General features: G+C 46.0%; 1 protein-coding gene across 1 annotated transcript in view; it reads right to left on the bottom strand.

Moving 5' to 3' along the window:
- Positions 1-16,612, bottom strand: part of GLCCI1 (glucocorticoid induced 1) — a 123,145-nt gene that overhangs the window by 61,819 nt on the left and 44,714 nt on the right. The window contains exon 2 of the mRNA XM_040352277.1: positions 8,207-8,358. Within this exon, the coding sequence (XP_040208211.1) occupies positions 8,207-8,358 (152 nt within the window). The remainder of the gene's footprint in view (positions 1-8,206; positions 8,359-16,612) is intronic.

Genomic DNA, 16,612 nt, shown 5'->3' on the forward strand with positions numbered 1-16,612 from the left:
AGTCGGGTTCCGCTTTTCCGAACGGAAGAAACCCTATTTTTCTTCCGTTCGGCGGAACGGATGCAGACGAACCGTCTGCATCCGGTCCCCCATAGGGGAGAGCGGAGCAGAGACAGGGCGGTCCCTGCACTTTGTGCGGGGAGTGCCCTATCCGCCGACAGCTCAGCAGGGATCCCCGCTGAGCTTTGGCGGACACACGGAGCGGACCGAGAAACGGTCCGCTCCGTGTGAAAGAGCCCTTACTTGAAATCCTTCATATAACAAATCCAGATATTTTACTGTTCAGAGAACACCGCAAATACTAAGACATCCACAGAGCATCCAGAAAGTATATACAGAGCTTCACTTTTTCCACATTTTGTTAGGTTACAGCCTTATTCCAAAATGGATTAGTCATTATCCTCAAAATTCTACCAATAATACACCATAATGTCAGCAGGAAAGGAAATTGCTTAAAATCTTCGCAAGTTTATTAACCCCTTCCATACAGGGCACTTATACACCCTCCCGCCCAGACCAATTTTTAGCTTTCAGTGCTGTTGCACTTTGAATGACAATTGCGCGGTCATGCTACACTGTACCCAAACTAAATTTTTATCATTTTGTTCCCACAAATAGAGCTTTCTTTTGGTGGTATTTGATCACCTCTGGGATATTTATTTTCTGCAAAAAAAAAAAAAAAATGACCGGAAATTTAGAAAAAAAAATTGTTATAAAACATTGTAAATAAGTACGTTTTCTCCTTCACTGATGGGCACCGATGAGGTGGCACGGATAGGCGGCACGGATGGGCACTATTTGTATGTGTTGTACTAATGGATGCCAATCGGTGCCAAACAATGCCTGCCAATCAGTGATGCCCATTGTGGGCACTGATTGGCATCCATTGCGGCACTGATTGGCATCAATTTTTTGTGTCATTGTCATCCCTGGTGGTCTAGGGTGGCATACTTGTGGGGTTTTTTGCATCCCTGGTGGTCCAGTGGGCATTCTCAGGGGGGCTGTGCTGATAATCGATCAGCACAAACCCCCCCTGTCACAGGAGCAGCCGATCGGCTCTCCTCTACTCGCATCTGACAGACGCGAGTGAGGAAAAGCCGATTACCGTCTTTTTCTGTTTACATTGTGATCAGCCGTGATTGGACACGGCTGATCACGTGGTAAAGAGTCCCCGTGAGAGACTCTTTACCTTGATCGGTGTTGCGGGGTGTCACACCGACACCCTGCAACAACGGTCGCCGCGATACGCAGCGGCTCAATATTTTGAGGACGTCATATGACGTCCACTCAGGATATTACAACCACTTTGCCGATGTCAATTTGTCATTGGCGGGCGGCAAGTGGTTAAAAGTAAAAAATGAGAAAAATATATAACATGTACATAAGTATTCTCAGATTTTGCCATGACGCTCAAAATTGAGCTCAGGTTGCATCCGGTTTCCACTGATCATCCTTGAGATGTTTCTAGAACTGTCCACCTGTCGTAAAATCACTTGATGGGACATGATTTGGAAAGGCAAACCCTTTATTTCCAATTTAACCACCTGAGGTCCAAAGGGTTAAGGCCACTTTCACACTGGGGTGCTTTACAGGCGTTTTAGCGTTAAAATATAGCACCTGCAAAGCGCCTCTCCTGTCACTCGGTGCGCTTGCGGGATGATTAAAAAAAAAAAAAAAAAAAATCAGCATCTTCGTGGCGGTGTATACACATTGAAATGAATGGGCAAAGCGCTTTTGTAGCCCAATTCCGCGTACACACGGTTGGGATTTCCGACAACAATTGTTTAATGGGAGCTTGTTGTTCGGATATTCCGACCGTGTGTAGGCTCCGTCAGACATTTGCTGTCGGAATTTCCGACAACAAAAATTTGTGAGCTGGTTCTCAAATTTTCCCAGACAACAAAACCAGAAATTCCGAGCGAGTGTGCACAATTTTGACGCACAAAATTCCACGCATGCTCGGAATCAAGAGCCGCACTGGCTATTGAACGTCATCGGCTCGTTGTACGTGACCGTGTTCGACATTTGGAATTTCCGACATTTGTGTGACCGTGTGTATGCAAGACAACATCCGTCGAAAATAAATCTACGCTTATGTTGTCGGAATATCCGATCGTCTGTATGTGGCATTAGTGTGTGCAATGTGTGATGCTTTTTACTAAAAAAAAAAAAAAAAAAAAAAACACTTTTTCTTATTCCTGCTTTGCAGGGAGAAGAAACAGTCAGATCACTGATCTGTGTACAGAGCCTTGTGTACTTTAACACCGAGCTCTGGGCTGCGATTGGACACAGCGGGTCAGCAGGTCCTGGCCATGAGTTATTGGCTGAGAGATGCCGATAAAATCCCACTGTCGGCATGAGGGGCACACATGGACTGGCCCTAAACCCGGGTGAGGCCAGAGACATAGATACGTGGCTGTACAGGCCACTGTGGTCGGGCAGAATGGAAGAGGTTAAATATAGAACTTAGAAAAATCTAAATGAAAAAAAGAACACATTTTGAATGCACCAAATATATTTAAGCCAGTCTAGTCTTGTAAAAGTAGCAGTGACATCACTGTGCAGGGAAGAGAGTGGTGGGAGGGTCCCATCAGGCCCCCGCCCAATACAAACCGCCTGCAAAAAAAAAAAAACACAGAAGAAAGGCGGATACAAGACCATTCCCCATGCACAACAATGAGCAGCAGTGACCGGTCTTCACACAGGAAAGTACCGCACTGAGGCAAAGTGCTGGAATTGTTAAAGAGGAAGTAAACCCTCACAAATAAAAATAAATAAAAAAAACCTGCAAGAGAAAGGTATAATGAGCTAGTATGTACAGCACACTAGCTCATTATGTGGCACTTACCTGCGATCTAAGCCCCCGAAGTCCTCCTCGGTCCCGTCCACTGCCGCCATGTCCCTTCGTAGCTTTTTCATGTTATCGCCACTACAGCGCTGTGATTGGTCAGAGCGGCGATGACGTCACTCCCGCGCATGCGTGAAAACGCGGCATTAACCCCCAATGCACCATTCACAAAAATGGGACGCTCAGTGCGCCTGCGCCGTAGACATCGGTGCCGGTTTTTGTGAATATCTCCTTAACCGTGTAGGTCGAGATATTTCTTACAGGTAAGCCTTAATCTAGACTTACCTGTAGGCGCATAATTAGTGGATTACTGCCCAGATCTATAAGAACACCCAATACCTCTAGAATTGGGACAATATTTGTTTAGCCCGGATTTTCCTTTCATGTTTCACTGCAGGCAAACCGACAAATTACAGTTGCAGTACATACAATATACACACAAAGCTGGCCGACAATAGCTTCTTCATAAATAATTTGGCCTATGCAGAGTACAATGCACCGAGCTCTGATCCTCCGCACAATACAGCCTGCGGAGGGACTCACAATATCTACTGCATGTCAATGAGATCTCCCTACAAAGAGCAGATTGTATGATGGCTTCATGCATTATTTCATCAAAGGCCATGCCAATATACAATAAAAACACTGCAGATTTGAGCGATGCCACTCCGACTATAAATGGGATGAACACATAACAGCTTCTATGTGAGCTCCGTTACAGAAATGTCTTTGTAGAAGAATTGATATGATTTTAGATAGGGGCGATTACACTGAAATGTGCAGATCATTGCCACCACCCTCAGACTAGTTTTGGATCACCAATATACTATATATCTGAATACAGATATGCTCGGAAAAAAACAAAATGAGTGCTCGAGTTCATGTAAGCTTTTAAAGGAGTTGTAAAGGTAAAGGATCAGTAAAGAAATATTTTATTTTTTCTCTTAAAAACAACAAACATGTTATACTTTCCTCCACTGTGCAGCTCGTTTTGTAGTGTCCCCGAACTGCTTCTTCTGGGGTCCCACGGTGGCTGTCTCGGCTTCTCCAGGCAAGTACGCCACACCTTAAAGCGGTTGTAAACCTAAAATTGCAACTTTCTATTTCTACAGGCATTCTAATAGCCCCAATTCGTCTGTCTTTTTTTTCCCTACCTGCTTTCTTCTCCTGATATCGCCGATATCCCGAATGGTGACGTCACTCCGCGCATTCGCTGTTCGTTCGTTAATCCGGCCAGCCGAGACCCTGCCGGTCACTAGCTCTGTTTATGTCGGGGCTGCGTCATTTCCTGCTGTTGACGTCAGCCCCGAAATCGCGCAATGTTTTTCATTGTTATTTCCTCCCTCCCCAAGAGGCTCATGGTTGTTTACCTTCATACCTTGTGACTCCTATGTCACAGGGTTTGAAGGAGGAAGAAGGCGCGCAAGACACAGCTTCTCTTCGTTTCCATAGTAACCGGAAACGAAGAAGAGGCTTGAATATTTGCCGTAGTGCGCACGCGCGGGATTACAGCAAGCGTCATCAAGTGTGGGCGGAAGTTTTTACAGCAGCAGATGCGGAAGACCTAAAGAAGAATGGCGCTGGCATAGGACCAGGAAGCCCCGGGACAAAGGTACCGATTACACCGCAAATATAATAATTGAATTGATTGTATAACGATCGTTGGATGCAGCGGGAAACTGTCTTTAGGAAAATGCTAATAATGAAATAAGTAGATGGGGGTTTACAACCGCTTTAATGCAAGCAAGCTTGCATGGTGTGGAGTCCTTGCGGGCGCGCTCCTGTGATACAGCCAGCGGCTATTACTGCATCACTCGGCCGAGAGGAGTTCTTGCGAGGGGGGAGTAGAGACAGCCGCCGAGGGACCCCAGAAGACCAGGTTCGGGGCCCTCCATGTGTAAAACGAGCTGCACAGTGGAAGTATGACACACAAGGTGCTCCATCATGCTGGAAAAAGCATTGTTCCTCACTAAACTCTTCTTGGATGGTTGGGAGAAGTTGCTCTCGAAGGATGTTTTTGTACCATTCTGTATTCATGGCTGTGAGTGAGCCCCCCACTCCCTTGGCTGAGAAGCAACCCCACACATGAATGGTCTCAGTATCCTTTACTGTTGGCATGACACAGGACTGATGGCAACGCTTACGTTTTCTTCTCCGGACAAGAGGAAATTACTTTACCCCAGTCCTCAGCAGTCCAATTCCTGTACATTTTGCAGAATATCAGTCTGTCCGCAATGGTTTTCCTGGAGAGAAGTGGCTTTTTTGCTGCCCTTGTTGACACCAGGCCATCCTCCAAAAGTCTTCTCTTCACGGTGTGTGCCGATGTCCTCACATCTTCTTGCTGCCATTCCTGAGCAAGCTCAGCAGTGGTGGTGCCCCGATCCGCAGATGGAATCAACTGTAGGAGACGGTCCTGGCGCTTGCTGGACTTTCTTGTGCGCCCTGAAGCCTTCTTAACAAGTGCAGTGGAAAAGTTTTTTATGGGATGAAGTTTATTTTCATGGCAAAGAGGGCCTTTGCAATAAATTGCAATTCATCTGATCACCCTTCATAACATTCTGGAGTATATGCAATTACCATCATAATAACGGAGGCAGCAGACTTTGTGAAAGTTTATATTCGTGTCATTCTCAAAACTTTTGGCCACAGCTGTAGTATCAGTGCCTACTGCAGCGATTTCAGAGTTCCAGGTGGATCCAACAGGCATGGCCCAAGCTGGACCAATGTAACAAATGTTATACCAAAACTTCAGCTTTAAAAGGAGTTGTAAAGAAAAAAATGTTTTCACCTTAATGCAATTTATGCTCTAAGGTGAAAAAACATTTAATTTGATGATGCCCCCCCCCCCGTTTTACTTACCTGACCCCTCGAAAGTCCCACACTCGGTCCAAAGATCCTCTTCGCCGCTCAGCCTGGCTGCCGATTGGCTAGAGCGGAAGGATTGAGAGCAGCGCAGGCATTGGCTGGCGCTACTGTCAATCACATCCAGTGACGCGGCGTGCCAAGGGGCGGGGCCGAGTGATACTGTGAGCGGCTATGGCCGCTCGCTGTATCACGGGAGAGCGCCCGCAAGGACTCACCACCATGCGAGCTCTCTCGCATGACTGACGAGTTCTTGCGGGGAGGACCAGACACAGCCGCCAAGGGACCTCAGAAGACGTTGGATCGGGGCCGCTCTGTGCAAAACGAACTGCACAGTGGAAGTATAACATGTTTGTTATTTTAAAGAAATTTTTTTCCTATAGTAACCCTTTAAAAGGGTATTTTGTAATATTTTTGGCTCGGAACTCCTTTTATATTTTCCCAAGTTGCGTCCTTTATAGAACCGCCGGCCCCCCGGAGGAGATCCTAGTTTCATGTGAGCAGCCTAGATGAAGCCAATGGACTTGATGATTCAGTGCATCGTCTTCACGTCCAATAAATAGTGTTGTGAAAAAGTATTTGCCAGTATGTCCCTCACCAATATTTCAACCGTACAAACAAATGGCCTCTGCCCCACCTATAACTGGCCTTTGCAGCAAGGAGCACATGAAAGGGCAACACATGCAAAACAAAAACGAATTATCCTGTCTAACAATATGCATTAAACATGTTTAGTTTGCACACATTAGCAAATACATGCGTAAGCTACAGATCCTTGCCAAAGCGCACCTTTTGTTTTTGAATGCTTTGCTCTTTCATGTGCTCCTTGCTGGAAAGGCCAGTAATAGGTGGGGGCAGTGGCCATTTGTACTGTTGAAATATTGGTGTGGGAATGTAATGGACACCTTTGGTGCCATTGTCCTATATGCTGGGCGTCTAGTGTGCCCCTGTGCCTTTAGAGGTGTGGGTTCCCTCCAGGCTCACCCGTCGTCCTCTGCCTATCCATTAGAACGCATGTCCTTCCACTGTAAAGGCTCTCAAATTTAGAGTCAAGTCTACAGAAAATATTGGGGTGCCTTGACCAGGCTCTGTAGCTTACGCATGTATTTGCAAACTAAACCCGTCATTAACGCATAATTTGGTTGGTTAGTAGGCTGGTCGGTAGGTTGAGATTGGAATTTCTTTGGATTTGTTTTGCAGGCAGTTACATTGAAAGGAAGACTTGATGATTTACTCAATGAATTGAGAACTACAAGTCAAAATCTGCAAAGGCTGTTGCTTTTAGTTTTCTGTAGAGCTCTGAATAAATGACGTGGCCAGGCAGGCAAAGCCCTACACAGCCACGTGTTTTTTGTTTGGTTGTAACAGCGAGTGGGGAGAGAAGATCCGGTGTTCACTGTCAATACCGGGGGGGGGGGGGGGGGGGGGGGGGGATGTGTGGGAGTCGGTGCAACTAACAAGTTACAAAAAGGTAAACATCTTTTAACTGCAGCAGAGAGGGCAGTGCTGTGTAAATCTCAGTACTGGATGAACAAAAATACTACCGTATTTATCGGCGTATACCGCACCCTATTTTGCCCAGGGCAAAATCGTGGGTGCGCGATATACGCCGATACCCACCATGAGTTTGAATACTGCGCCGACATATACCGAGCGCAGTACACTCGTGTATCTTCAGGCAGTCTCGGGGCCTCACACGCTGACGTCCTGAGCGTACAGGATGTCAGCGTGAGAGTTGCCGAGCCTGCCCGACGATACACGAGTGTACTGCTCTCAGTATATTTTGGCGCAGTATTCAAACTCGGCGCAGGAAACGAGTGGGGAGGACGCGAGGACGCCGCAGAAGGACGCCGGGACCCGACGAAGAGGACACCCGAAGCCGCAGATGGACGCCGGACCCGACGAGGCCGCCGATGGACACCGCGCAGGACACCAAAACTAAGTACAAAAAAAAAAAAAAACTTTTCCACAGGATTCAAGGCAACTTTAGGAGTGCGCGGTATACGCGGGAGCGCGTTATACCGCGATAAATACGGTAATCCTTTGCCAGGTACAACAGCTCTTATATAGGCATTTGCCGTTTGCTTTAGAGATTTCAGCTTTAAGTCTTGGCAGGGATAGTGACAATGTAAGCTTATTAGTAGGCAGTGGACTGATGGGAAAAGTCTACACATACTGCAAAATACCAAGGAATTAGTCATTGCTAAATAAATTCATCTAAAAAAAAAAGGGAAACATCCACGTAGTAATATGCAGCCTGCAATTACTGACCTTTTGAAGATTTTTTTTTTTTTTTTATGCCTTACAGTTACTGACCTGGAACAAGCTTAAAACAAAGTCAAGGTAAAATCAGCACTTCTGATGGCCCTTTTGTGCATGGCCAGTAACTAAAAGCCTTGAAGCCATAGGACTGGCATCAGGAGAGGATAGCAATGTTCACCTACATATTCCATCAGGCTCCTAAAAAAATAAAAAATAAAATAAAAAGAAGATTACCTGTGTGGACTTGTCATTCATACACGAAGGGTAGTGCACATGATGGTCTCGAGGCCAGTGCCCGCTCAGGTAGGTTCCAGTTATGGCGTCCAAGGAAGAAGTCCGTCGTATTGCGTTTGATGGTCGCAGGTGATGTGAACTTGACCTGTCGGCTGTAGACGAGAAAAGAAAAAAAAAGCACGTTAATGATGCTCTAAATAAAGACTCAAAGCACCCATGCATATTACATCCTTCTCAAAGGATTCATGCTTGTGTAGTTGTATGCATCAATGTCACCAAGGGAAAATGTTGCAATCTCCCTTAAAATCGAAAAAATAAAACTTGAAGTGTCTGCTTTTTTTCTTAAACAGAAGCTTGGAAAGCATTGCACCCATGATCAGCAGATTGCAGGTGTAGCGTCAGGCTCCTGCACACACTGCCTACAGCTCTGTTACATGTACCTCTGAATGTGCTGTCATTGTAGGCAGTGTGAATGAACTAGGCGTGCTGATCAACTACAAAGTGTGTCCACAGCGGGGGCTGACCGTACTTGTAGTTTATTCATTCACAGGAAATGGAATGAATGACACGCTGTGTGGGCGGTGCCTTTTAAAGTGACAGCGGGTGTGAGGGGATTAATCCGATTTGTACCTTAGAGCCCTTTCACACTGGGGCGGTGGGGGCATCTGCGTTAAAAAAAAAAAAAAACGGCGCTTTGCCGTTTTCGTGGCATCAAGTGGCCGCTAGAGGGCGTACCTGTACATCCCCTAGAATTCGCCGCCATGCTCAGTGAACTTTCCCGCGGACTTGAGGTCTGAAATTGTCTCACTGAGCAACAGAACAGGGAGATGCCTATGTAAACAAGGCCCTGTACTGCCTAGTGACATGACAGGGATCTACTGTTCCCTGTGATCGCTGTCATGTCACTGGCAGCCCATCACCCCCAGTTAGAATCACTCCCTAGGACACTTAACCAATTAAGCCCCGGACCAATATGCTGCCTAAAGACCCAAGGGGTTTTTACAGTTCGGGACTGCGTCGCTTTAACAGACAATTGCGCGGTCGTGCGACGTGGCTCCCAAACAATATTGGCGTCCTTTTTTCCCCCACAAATAGAGCTTTCTTTTGGTGGTATTTGATCACCTCTGCGGTTTTTATTTTTTGCGCTATAAACAAAAATAGAGCGACAATTTTGAAAAAAATGCAATATTTTTTACTTTTTGCTATAATAAATATCCCCCAAAAACATATATAAAAAATTTTTTTCCCTCAGTTTAGGCCGATACGTATTCTACCTATTTTGGGTAAAAAAAAAAAAAAAAAAAAAAAAAAAAAAAAATCGCAATAATCGTTTATCGGTTGGTTTGCGCAAAATATATAGCGTTTACAAAATAGGGGATAGTTCTATTGCATTTTAATATTTTTTATTTTTTTTTTACTACTAATGGCGGCGATCAGCGATTTTTTTCGCGACTGCGACATTATGGCGGACACTTCGGACAATTTTGACACATTTTTGGGACCATTGTCATTTTCACAGCAAAAAAATGCATTTAAATTGCATTCTTTATTGTGAAAATGACAGTTGCAGTTTGGGAGTTAAACACAGGGGGCGCTGTAACATTTAGTGTTCACTTAGTGTGTGTTTACTACTGTAGGGGGGTGTGGCTGTAGGACTGACATCATCGATCGAGTCTCCCCTGTAAAAGGGATCACTTGATCGATGCGCCGCCACAGTAAAGCACGGGGAAGCCGTATTTACACACGGCTCTCCCCGTTCTTCAGCTCCGGGGAGCGATCGTGACGGGGCGGCTATAAACGAATAGCAGCGCCGTCGTCCCGGATCGCTTACCGACCGCCGCATGTAGCGGGGGGGGGTCCCGATCGGACCCCCCACCCACGTCAAGCAGAGGACGTATGGGTACGTGCATGTTCCTGTCCGTGCCATTCTGCTGACGTATATGTACATGAGGAGGTCGGCAAGTGGTTAAAGTGGTTGTAAACCCACTTTTTTCACTTTTACCTACAGGTAAGCCTATAATAAGGCTTACCTGTAGGTATAAAGAATATCCCCCTCGCAATGCGCCGCTGATTGCAGCGGCGCATGTGCAGGGGGGATCCTCGGCTAAAGAACCGGCAGCCGCCGGACCCTGCCGAATTTAAATCATCCGCGCGCGGGAGTGACATCGCCGCTCCAGCCAATCACATCGCTGGAGCGGCGATACCCGGAAGACACGCCGGAGCAAGATGACATCTCGCTCGGCGTGGACCAGGTAAGTGTTCTTCACCTCGTTCCGACGTAAGTATTTCATAATCAGCCAGTATGCGGTGCATACTAGCTGATTATGCCTTTTGCCTCGCAGGTTTAAAAATAAATAAAAGGTTTGCGCGGTTTACAACCGCTTTAATCGCCCCCTAGCTTTTAACCCCTTCTCTGCCAGTGTCATTTACACAGTAATCAGTGCATTTTTATAGCACTGTTCGCTGTATAAAATGACAATGGTCCCAAAATAGTGTAAAAAATTTCCGATGTGTCCGCCATAATGTCGCAGTCACAAAGAAAAATAAACGCAGATCGCCGACACTACTAATAAAAAAAGCCATAAACCTATCCCCAATGTTGTAGACGCTATAACTTTTGCGCAAACCAATATGCGCTCATTGCGTTTTTTTTTACCAAAAATTTGTAGAAGAATACACATCGGCCTAAACCGAGGGGAAAAAAAGGGTTTTATATATTTTTTGGGGATATTTATTATAGCACAAAATAAAATAGATTTTTTTTCTAAAAATGTTCAATAAAAATAAAAACCGCAGAGGCGATCAAATACCACCAAAAGAAAGCTCTATTTGTGGGGGGGACGTCAATTTTGTTTGGGTGCAACGTTGCACGACTGCGCAATTTTCAGTTATAGCGACGCAGTGCCAGATCGCAAAAAATGGGGCGGTCATTGGGCAGCAAATTCTTTCGGGGCTGAAGTGGTTAAATGAAGTCACAAGCTGTAAAAAAAATCAGCAGTGCAAATCGCACGGATGTGTGGCTGGGAAATTGCGCCAAAGTAGCACCGGTGTAAATCAGGGCTTTATGAGGACAGACTATTATTGGAATTGGGGACCAGCTATGACAAGGGTGGTAGGTTTCCGTTGGGTTGGTATACCATGTGTCACTCCTATGAATGCAGACTGAAGCTCTCACAACTAGACAAGGAGGAGCAGACAGGTCACCTTTACCACCAAGCCTCAGGAAGCTAAACACAGCCGCATAGATAGGAACCAGACCCATGAAAATATGTCACGGGTAATTTGCCTGCATTTTACTTTGCCAGTCTGCTGCGCACGGCTGCGATCTCGTATTCGCGGGGTAATGGCAGCCTCCTGCAGCTGCTGCTTGTTTGCAGACTCGGCTTAATTATCCTGTTAGCTGTGAGGTGTTTGTGCTCCAGATAGAAAGATTTCATGTCCCTCAGACAACAATCATACTATAAATGATACACTCCCCGTGTAACCTCACACACAAAACCACGTCTTTATATCTTGGCCACTTGTGGTGTATCCAATACCAACCGCCAGGGCCATCTTTAACCACTTAACCCCCGATGCGATTCGGCACTGCGTCACTTTAACAGACAATTGCGCGGTCGTGCGACGTGCCTCCCAAACAGAATTGGCGTCCCGTTTTTCCCACAAATAGAGCTTTCTTTTGGTGGTATTTGATCACCTCTGCGGTTTTTAGTTTTTGCGCTATAAACAAAAATAGAGCGACAATTTTGAAAAAAAAATAATATTTTTTACTTTTTGCTGTAATAAATATCCCCCAAAAATTGATAAAAAAAAATGTTTTCCTCAGTTTAGGCCGATACGTATTTTTCTACATATTTTTCGTAAAAAAAACAAAAAAAAAGCAATAAGCGTTTATTGATTGGTTTGCGCAAAAGTTATAGCGTTTACAAAATAGGGGGTATTTTTATTAATATTTTTTTTTACTAGTAATGGCGGCGATCAGCGATTTTTTTCAGTACTGCGACATTATGGCGGACACTTTGGACACTTTTGACACATTTTTGGGACCATTGGCATTTTTATAGCGATCAGTGCTATAAAAATGCATTGGATTACTATAAAAATGCCACTGGCAGGGAAGGGGTTAACACTAGGGGGCGGGGAAGGGGTTAATTATGTTCCCTGGGTGTGTTCTAACTGTAGGGGGGGGTGGCCTCACTAGGGGAAATCACTGATCTTCTGTAAATACATTGTATGAACAGAGGATCAGCATTTCCCCCCCCCCCCCGACAGGACCGGGAGCTGTGTGTTTACACACACAGCTCCCGTTCCCCGCTCTGCAACGAGCGATCGCGTGTGCCCGCGGCGATCGCGCCCACCAGGCACACACACTCACGGGAGTTGGGGGCGAGTGCGCCGCCGGAGGCGCGCGTGCCCCTAGTGGCCTGCAAGAGAGCCGACGTAGAGCTACAGGGCTCTCGCGCAGGAGAGCCAACCTGCCGCCGTAGAATGACGGCGGCAGGTCGGCAAGTAGTTAATGTTGATTGGACCCTGGGCAAAATTTTTCTTTGGCCCCCAATGCAATTTTTCTCTCCACCTGCTCTGAGACATACAATAAATATCAGCTAGACTTAATATCAGTTTACTGTATCAGATCAGGCAGTGGTTGTGATTGGTTGCCAGAGGTTACAGCATATCATTACCACTTACTGACTGGTTGCTAGAGGTTACAGCACACATTACGGCTCACTGATTAGTTACTAGAGGTTACAGCACATGATTTCTGCTCACTGATCGGTTGCTAGAGGTTACAGCACATCATCTCTTCACTGCAGGGGGATATATGAATGCCGCCTTTATTTACATATGAATGCTGCCGGCCTCCGCTATTAACATATGAATGCTCCTGTTATTTACATATGAATGACGGTTATTTACATGTAAACACAGGGTCTGCAGGTGAGTCATCTGTACACAATAGGGCAGAGCTAGGCAGCATGAGTAGCAGCACTTCACACTGAGATCTCAGGACACAGCAGAGGACTAAAACTTCAAGGGACAAGGGAATTTAAACTGGGGATTGTTGGCAAATATGAGGCAGCTGCTTTGGGCCCCACAACAATGACAGGGCCCCATGCAGCTGTCTCATTGCCCTGCCTTAAAGACAGCCCTTCTAACCGCTAGACCCTGTGTGGTCAAATCAGTATTACTGCCCCGTGTTTTGCCACGCCACCTTAGGCCAGCCATAGAGGGAGCGATTTTCTTTTCGCTTGATTCGCCCCCCCCCCCCCCCCCCCATCAACACAGTCAGTGGGAAATTCAAAGAAGCCATTGTGCACTTTCAGCAGCCGATTTTAAAAGTGGTTGTTAAGCCACTATGTGATGTGTATAACAGGGCTCGACAAAATTTGGGCGCCCGGTCGCAATTGCGACAAAAATTGTGACCTGGCGCCCGCCAGTAATAGAGGCCGCGGCTTTGCGGCCTTCACAGAAGGAAGCTTGGGGCGCGGCCTCAATTACCTGCCGGCGTGGGCCTGCCGGGAGGTGGGTGCGCACGGAGACACAGTATCCTGTGTCTCCGTGCGCCCCCACCCTCCCCCGCCGCGCAATCACGGTGGGCCTATGCTTCCTTCTGTGATCTGGCGCCATCTTGTGGTGGCCGTTTGGCAGTACAAGTAAAACAGTTCTAGCAGTTCTAACGCATTTCACCGATTTCACTGCCATCTCCTTCCGTCTAATTAGAACCCCCCAAACATTATATATATTATTTATTTTAACAACCTAGAGAATAAAATGGCGGTCATTGCAATACTTTTTGTCACACCGTATTTGCGCAGCGGTCTTACAAGCGCACTTTTTTTGGGGAAAAAATACACTTTTTAATTAAAAAATAAAAAACAGTAAAGTTAGCCCAATTTTTTTTTTTTATATTGTGAACGATAATGTTACGCTGAGTAAATTGATACCCAACGTGTCACGCTTCAAAATTGCGTCCGCTCATGGAATGGCGACAAACTTTTACCCTTTAAAAAATTCTACAGGTTGCATGTTTTGAGTTAGAGGAGGTCTAGGGCTAGAATTATTGCTCTCGCTCTAAAGATCGCAGCGATACCGCACATGTGTGGTTTGAATACTGTTTACATATGCGGGCGCTACTCACGTATGTGTTCGCTTCTGCGTGCGAGCTTGGCGCAACGGGCGCGTTTTCTGGCTCCTAACTTTTTTAGCTGGCTCCTAGATTCCTAGCAAATTTGTCAAACCCTGGTGTATACTATCCCCTCCGTTAGGATAATGTGTCCCAGTGTTTGCGCTTTACAAAAAAAAAAAAAAAAAAAAAAAAAAAAGGAAAATGCAGATTGCTACCCAATTTCACAGCACCTCCTGGGCTCTCTCCTCTCCCAGTCTGACAGCTCCAGCGGGCGTCAGCCAGGAAGGAGAGGAGTAGAGAGCCGAGGAGCCATGTGAGCACCAGGAGGCGCTGTGAAATCGGGTAGAAATCTGCATTTTTTTTTTTAAAGCACAGACACTTGGACACATTATCTAATGGAGAGGATGGTATAAACATCACATCGAGGCTTAACCGCTTTTAAAATCAGCTCCTGAAAGTGCACAATGGCTCCTTTGGATTTCCTCCATTAACACTGACTGTTGATGGGGGAATCGAGCGAAAGAAAAATCGGTCCCTCTATGGCTGGCCTAAGGTGGCGTGGCAAAACACGGGAGCAATAATACCGATTTGACCACACGGGGATTAGCGCAGGGTTTGACAAATTTGCTTGGAATCTAGGAGCCAACTAAAAAAGTTAGGAGCCAGAAAACCTGCGCCGTCCCGACGAGCTTGCACGCAGAAGCGAACACATACATGAGTAGCCCCCGCATATGTAAACGCTAGTCAAACCACAAGGGAGGTATCGCCACGATCGTTAGAGCGAGAGCAATAATTCTAGCTCTAGACCTCATCTAACTCAAAACATGCAACCTGTTAAAAAATGTAAACGTCGCCTATGGAGATTTTAAAGGGTAAATGTTTGTCAGCATTCCACGAGCGGACGCAATTTTGAAGCGTGACATGTTGGGTATCAATTTACTCAGCGTAACATTATCTTTCACAGTATAAAAAAAAATTGGGATAACTTTACTGTTGTCTTATTTTTTTTTTATTAAAAAAAGTGTATTTTTTCCCCAAAAAAAAGTGCGCTTGTAAGACCGCTGCGCAAATACGGCGTGACAGAAAGTATTGCAACGATCGGCATTTTATTCTCTAGGGTGTTAGAAAAATATATATATATAATGTTTGGGGGTTCTAATTAGAGGGAAGGAGATGGCAGTGAAAGATCACACATTAGAACTGGTTTTACTTGTAATGCCAACGGCCACCACCAGATGGCGCCAGGTCACAGAAGGAAGCTTGGGACTTCACAAGGCCGCAGCCTCAATTACCGGCGGGCGCCAGGTCACAATTTCTTGTCGCAATTGCGACCTGGCGCCTGGATTTTGTTGAGCCCTGGTCTAGCGGTTAGTATTGGATACACCATAAGTGGTTAAGATAATGGAAGAGGAGCGGAGGCTTCGTTCCCCCACATCGCTGGAACGTTTTCCTTTATAAAGCACTGGGACACGTTGTCCAACAGAGGGGATGGTATAGACATAACAGTTTTATAGCAGCAGGGAGGGGAGCAGAGCGGCGCTGGTACAGGCTGACAGGCGGGGGGGTTCCAGGAGAGCTGCAGATGACGGTGACCCAAACTGACCACAGTGTCAGTGTTTAGCAGCCATAATAAACCACTGCATTGGGAAAACTTTTTTAGGCTGGCGTTAGGCTTTAAAATGTAATCCTATTTATTTTTCTTTAACCCCCCTGGCGGTATTCCTGAGTCTGACTCGGGGTTACATTTTTGTGCTTAGATCGGTAACCCCGAGTCAGACTCGGGCTCGTTTTGCAGAATCCACAGGCTTGGTTTACTTACCTTGTCCCTGGATCCAGCGATGCCACCGCGCTGTGTGAGCGAGCGGGACCTCGCTCGATTCACACAGTGCCTCTGTGTGCCGCCGATCTCCGTTCCCTGCGACGTGACGACGCACGGGAGCGGAGAACGGCGCCAAATTCAAAAAGTTAAACAAACTCCTTACATACAGTATACTGTAATCTTATAGATTACAGTACTGTATGTAAAAAAATACACCCCCCCCCTTGTCCCTAGTGGTCTGCCCAGTGTCCTACATGTTCTTTTATAGAATAAAAACTGTTCTGCCTGCAAACTGTAGATTGTCCATAGCAACCAAAAGTGTCCCTTTATGTCAAAAATAGTTTTAGAGCAGCTAGAAACCAGCGATAATAAATTATAATCACTTGCAGAATTGTGCGATAGCGATTTGTGGGGAAATTCGTCATAAAAAAATAAAAGTAATGACAGCGACAATTCTGCA

Source organism: Rana temporaria, chromosome 5 (assembly GCF_905171775.1).
Source record: "Rana temporaria chromosome 5, aRanTem1.1, whole genome shotgun sequence".
NCBI lineage: Eukaryota > Metazoa > Chordata > Amphibia > Anura > Ranidae > Rana > Rana temporaria.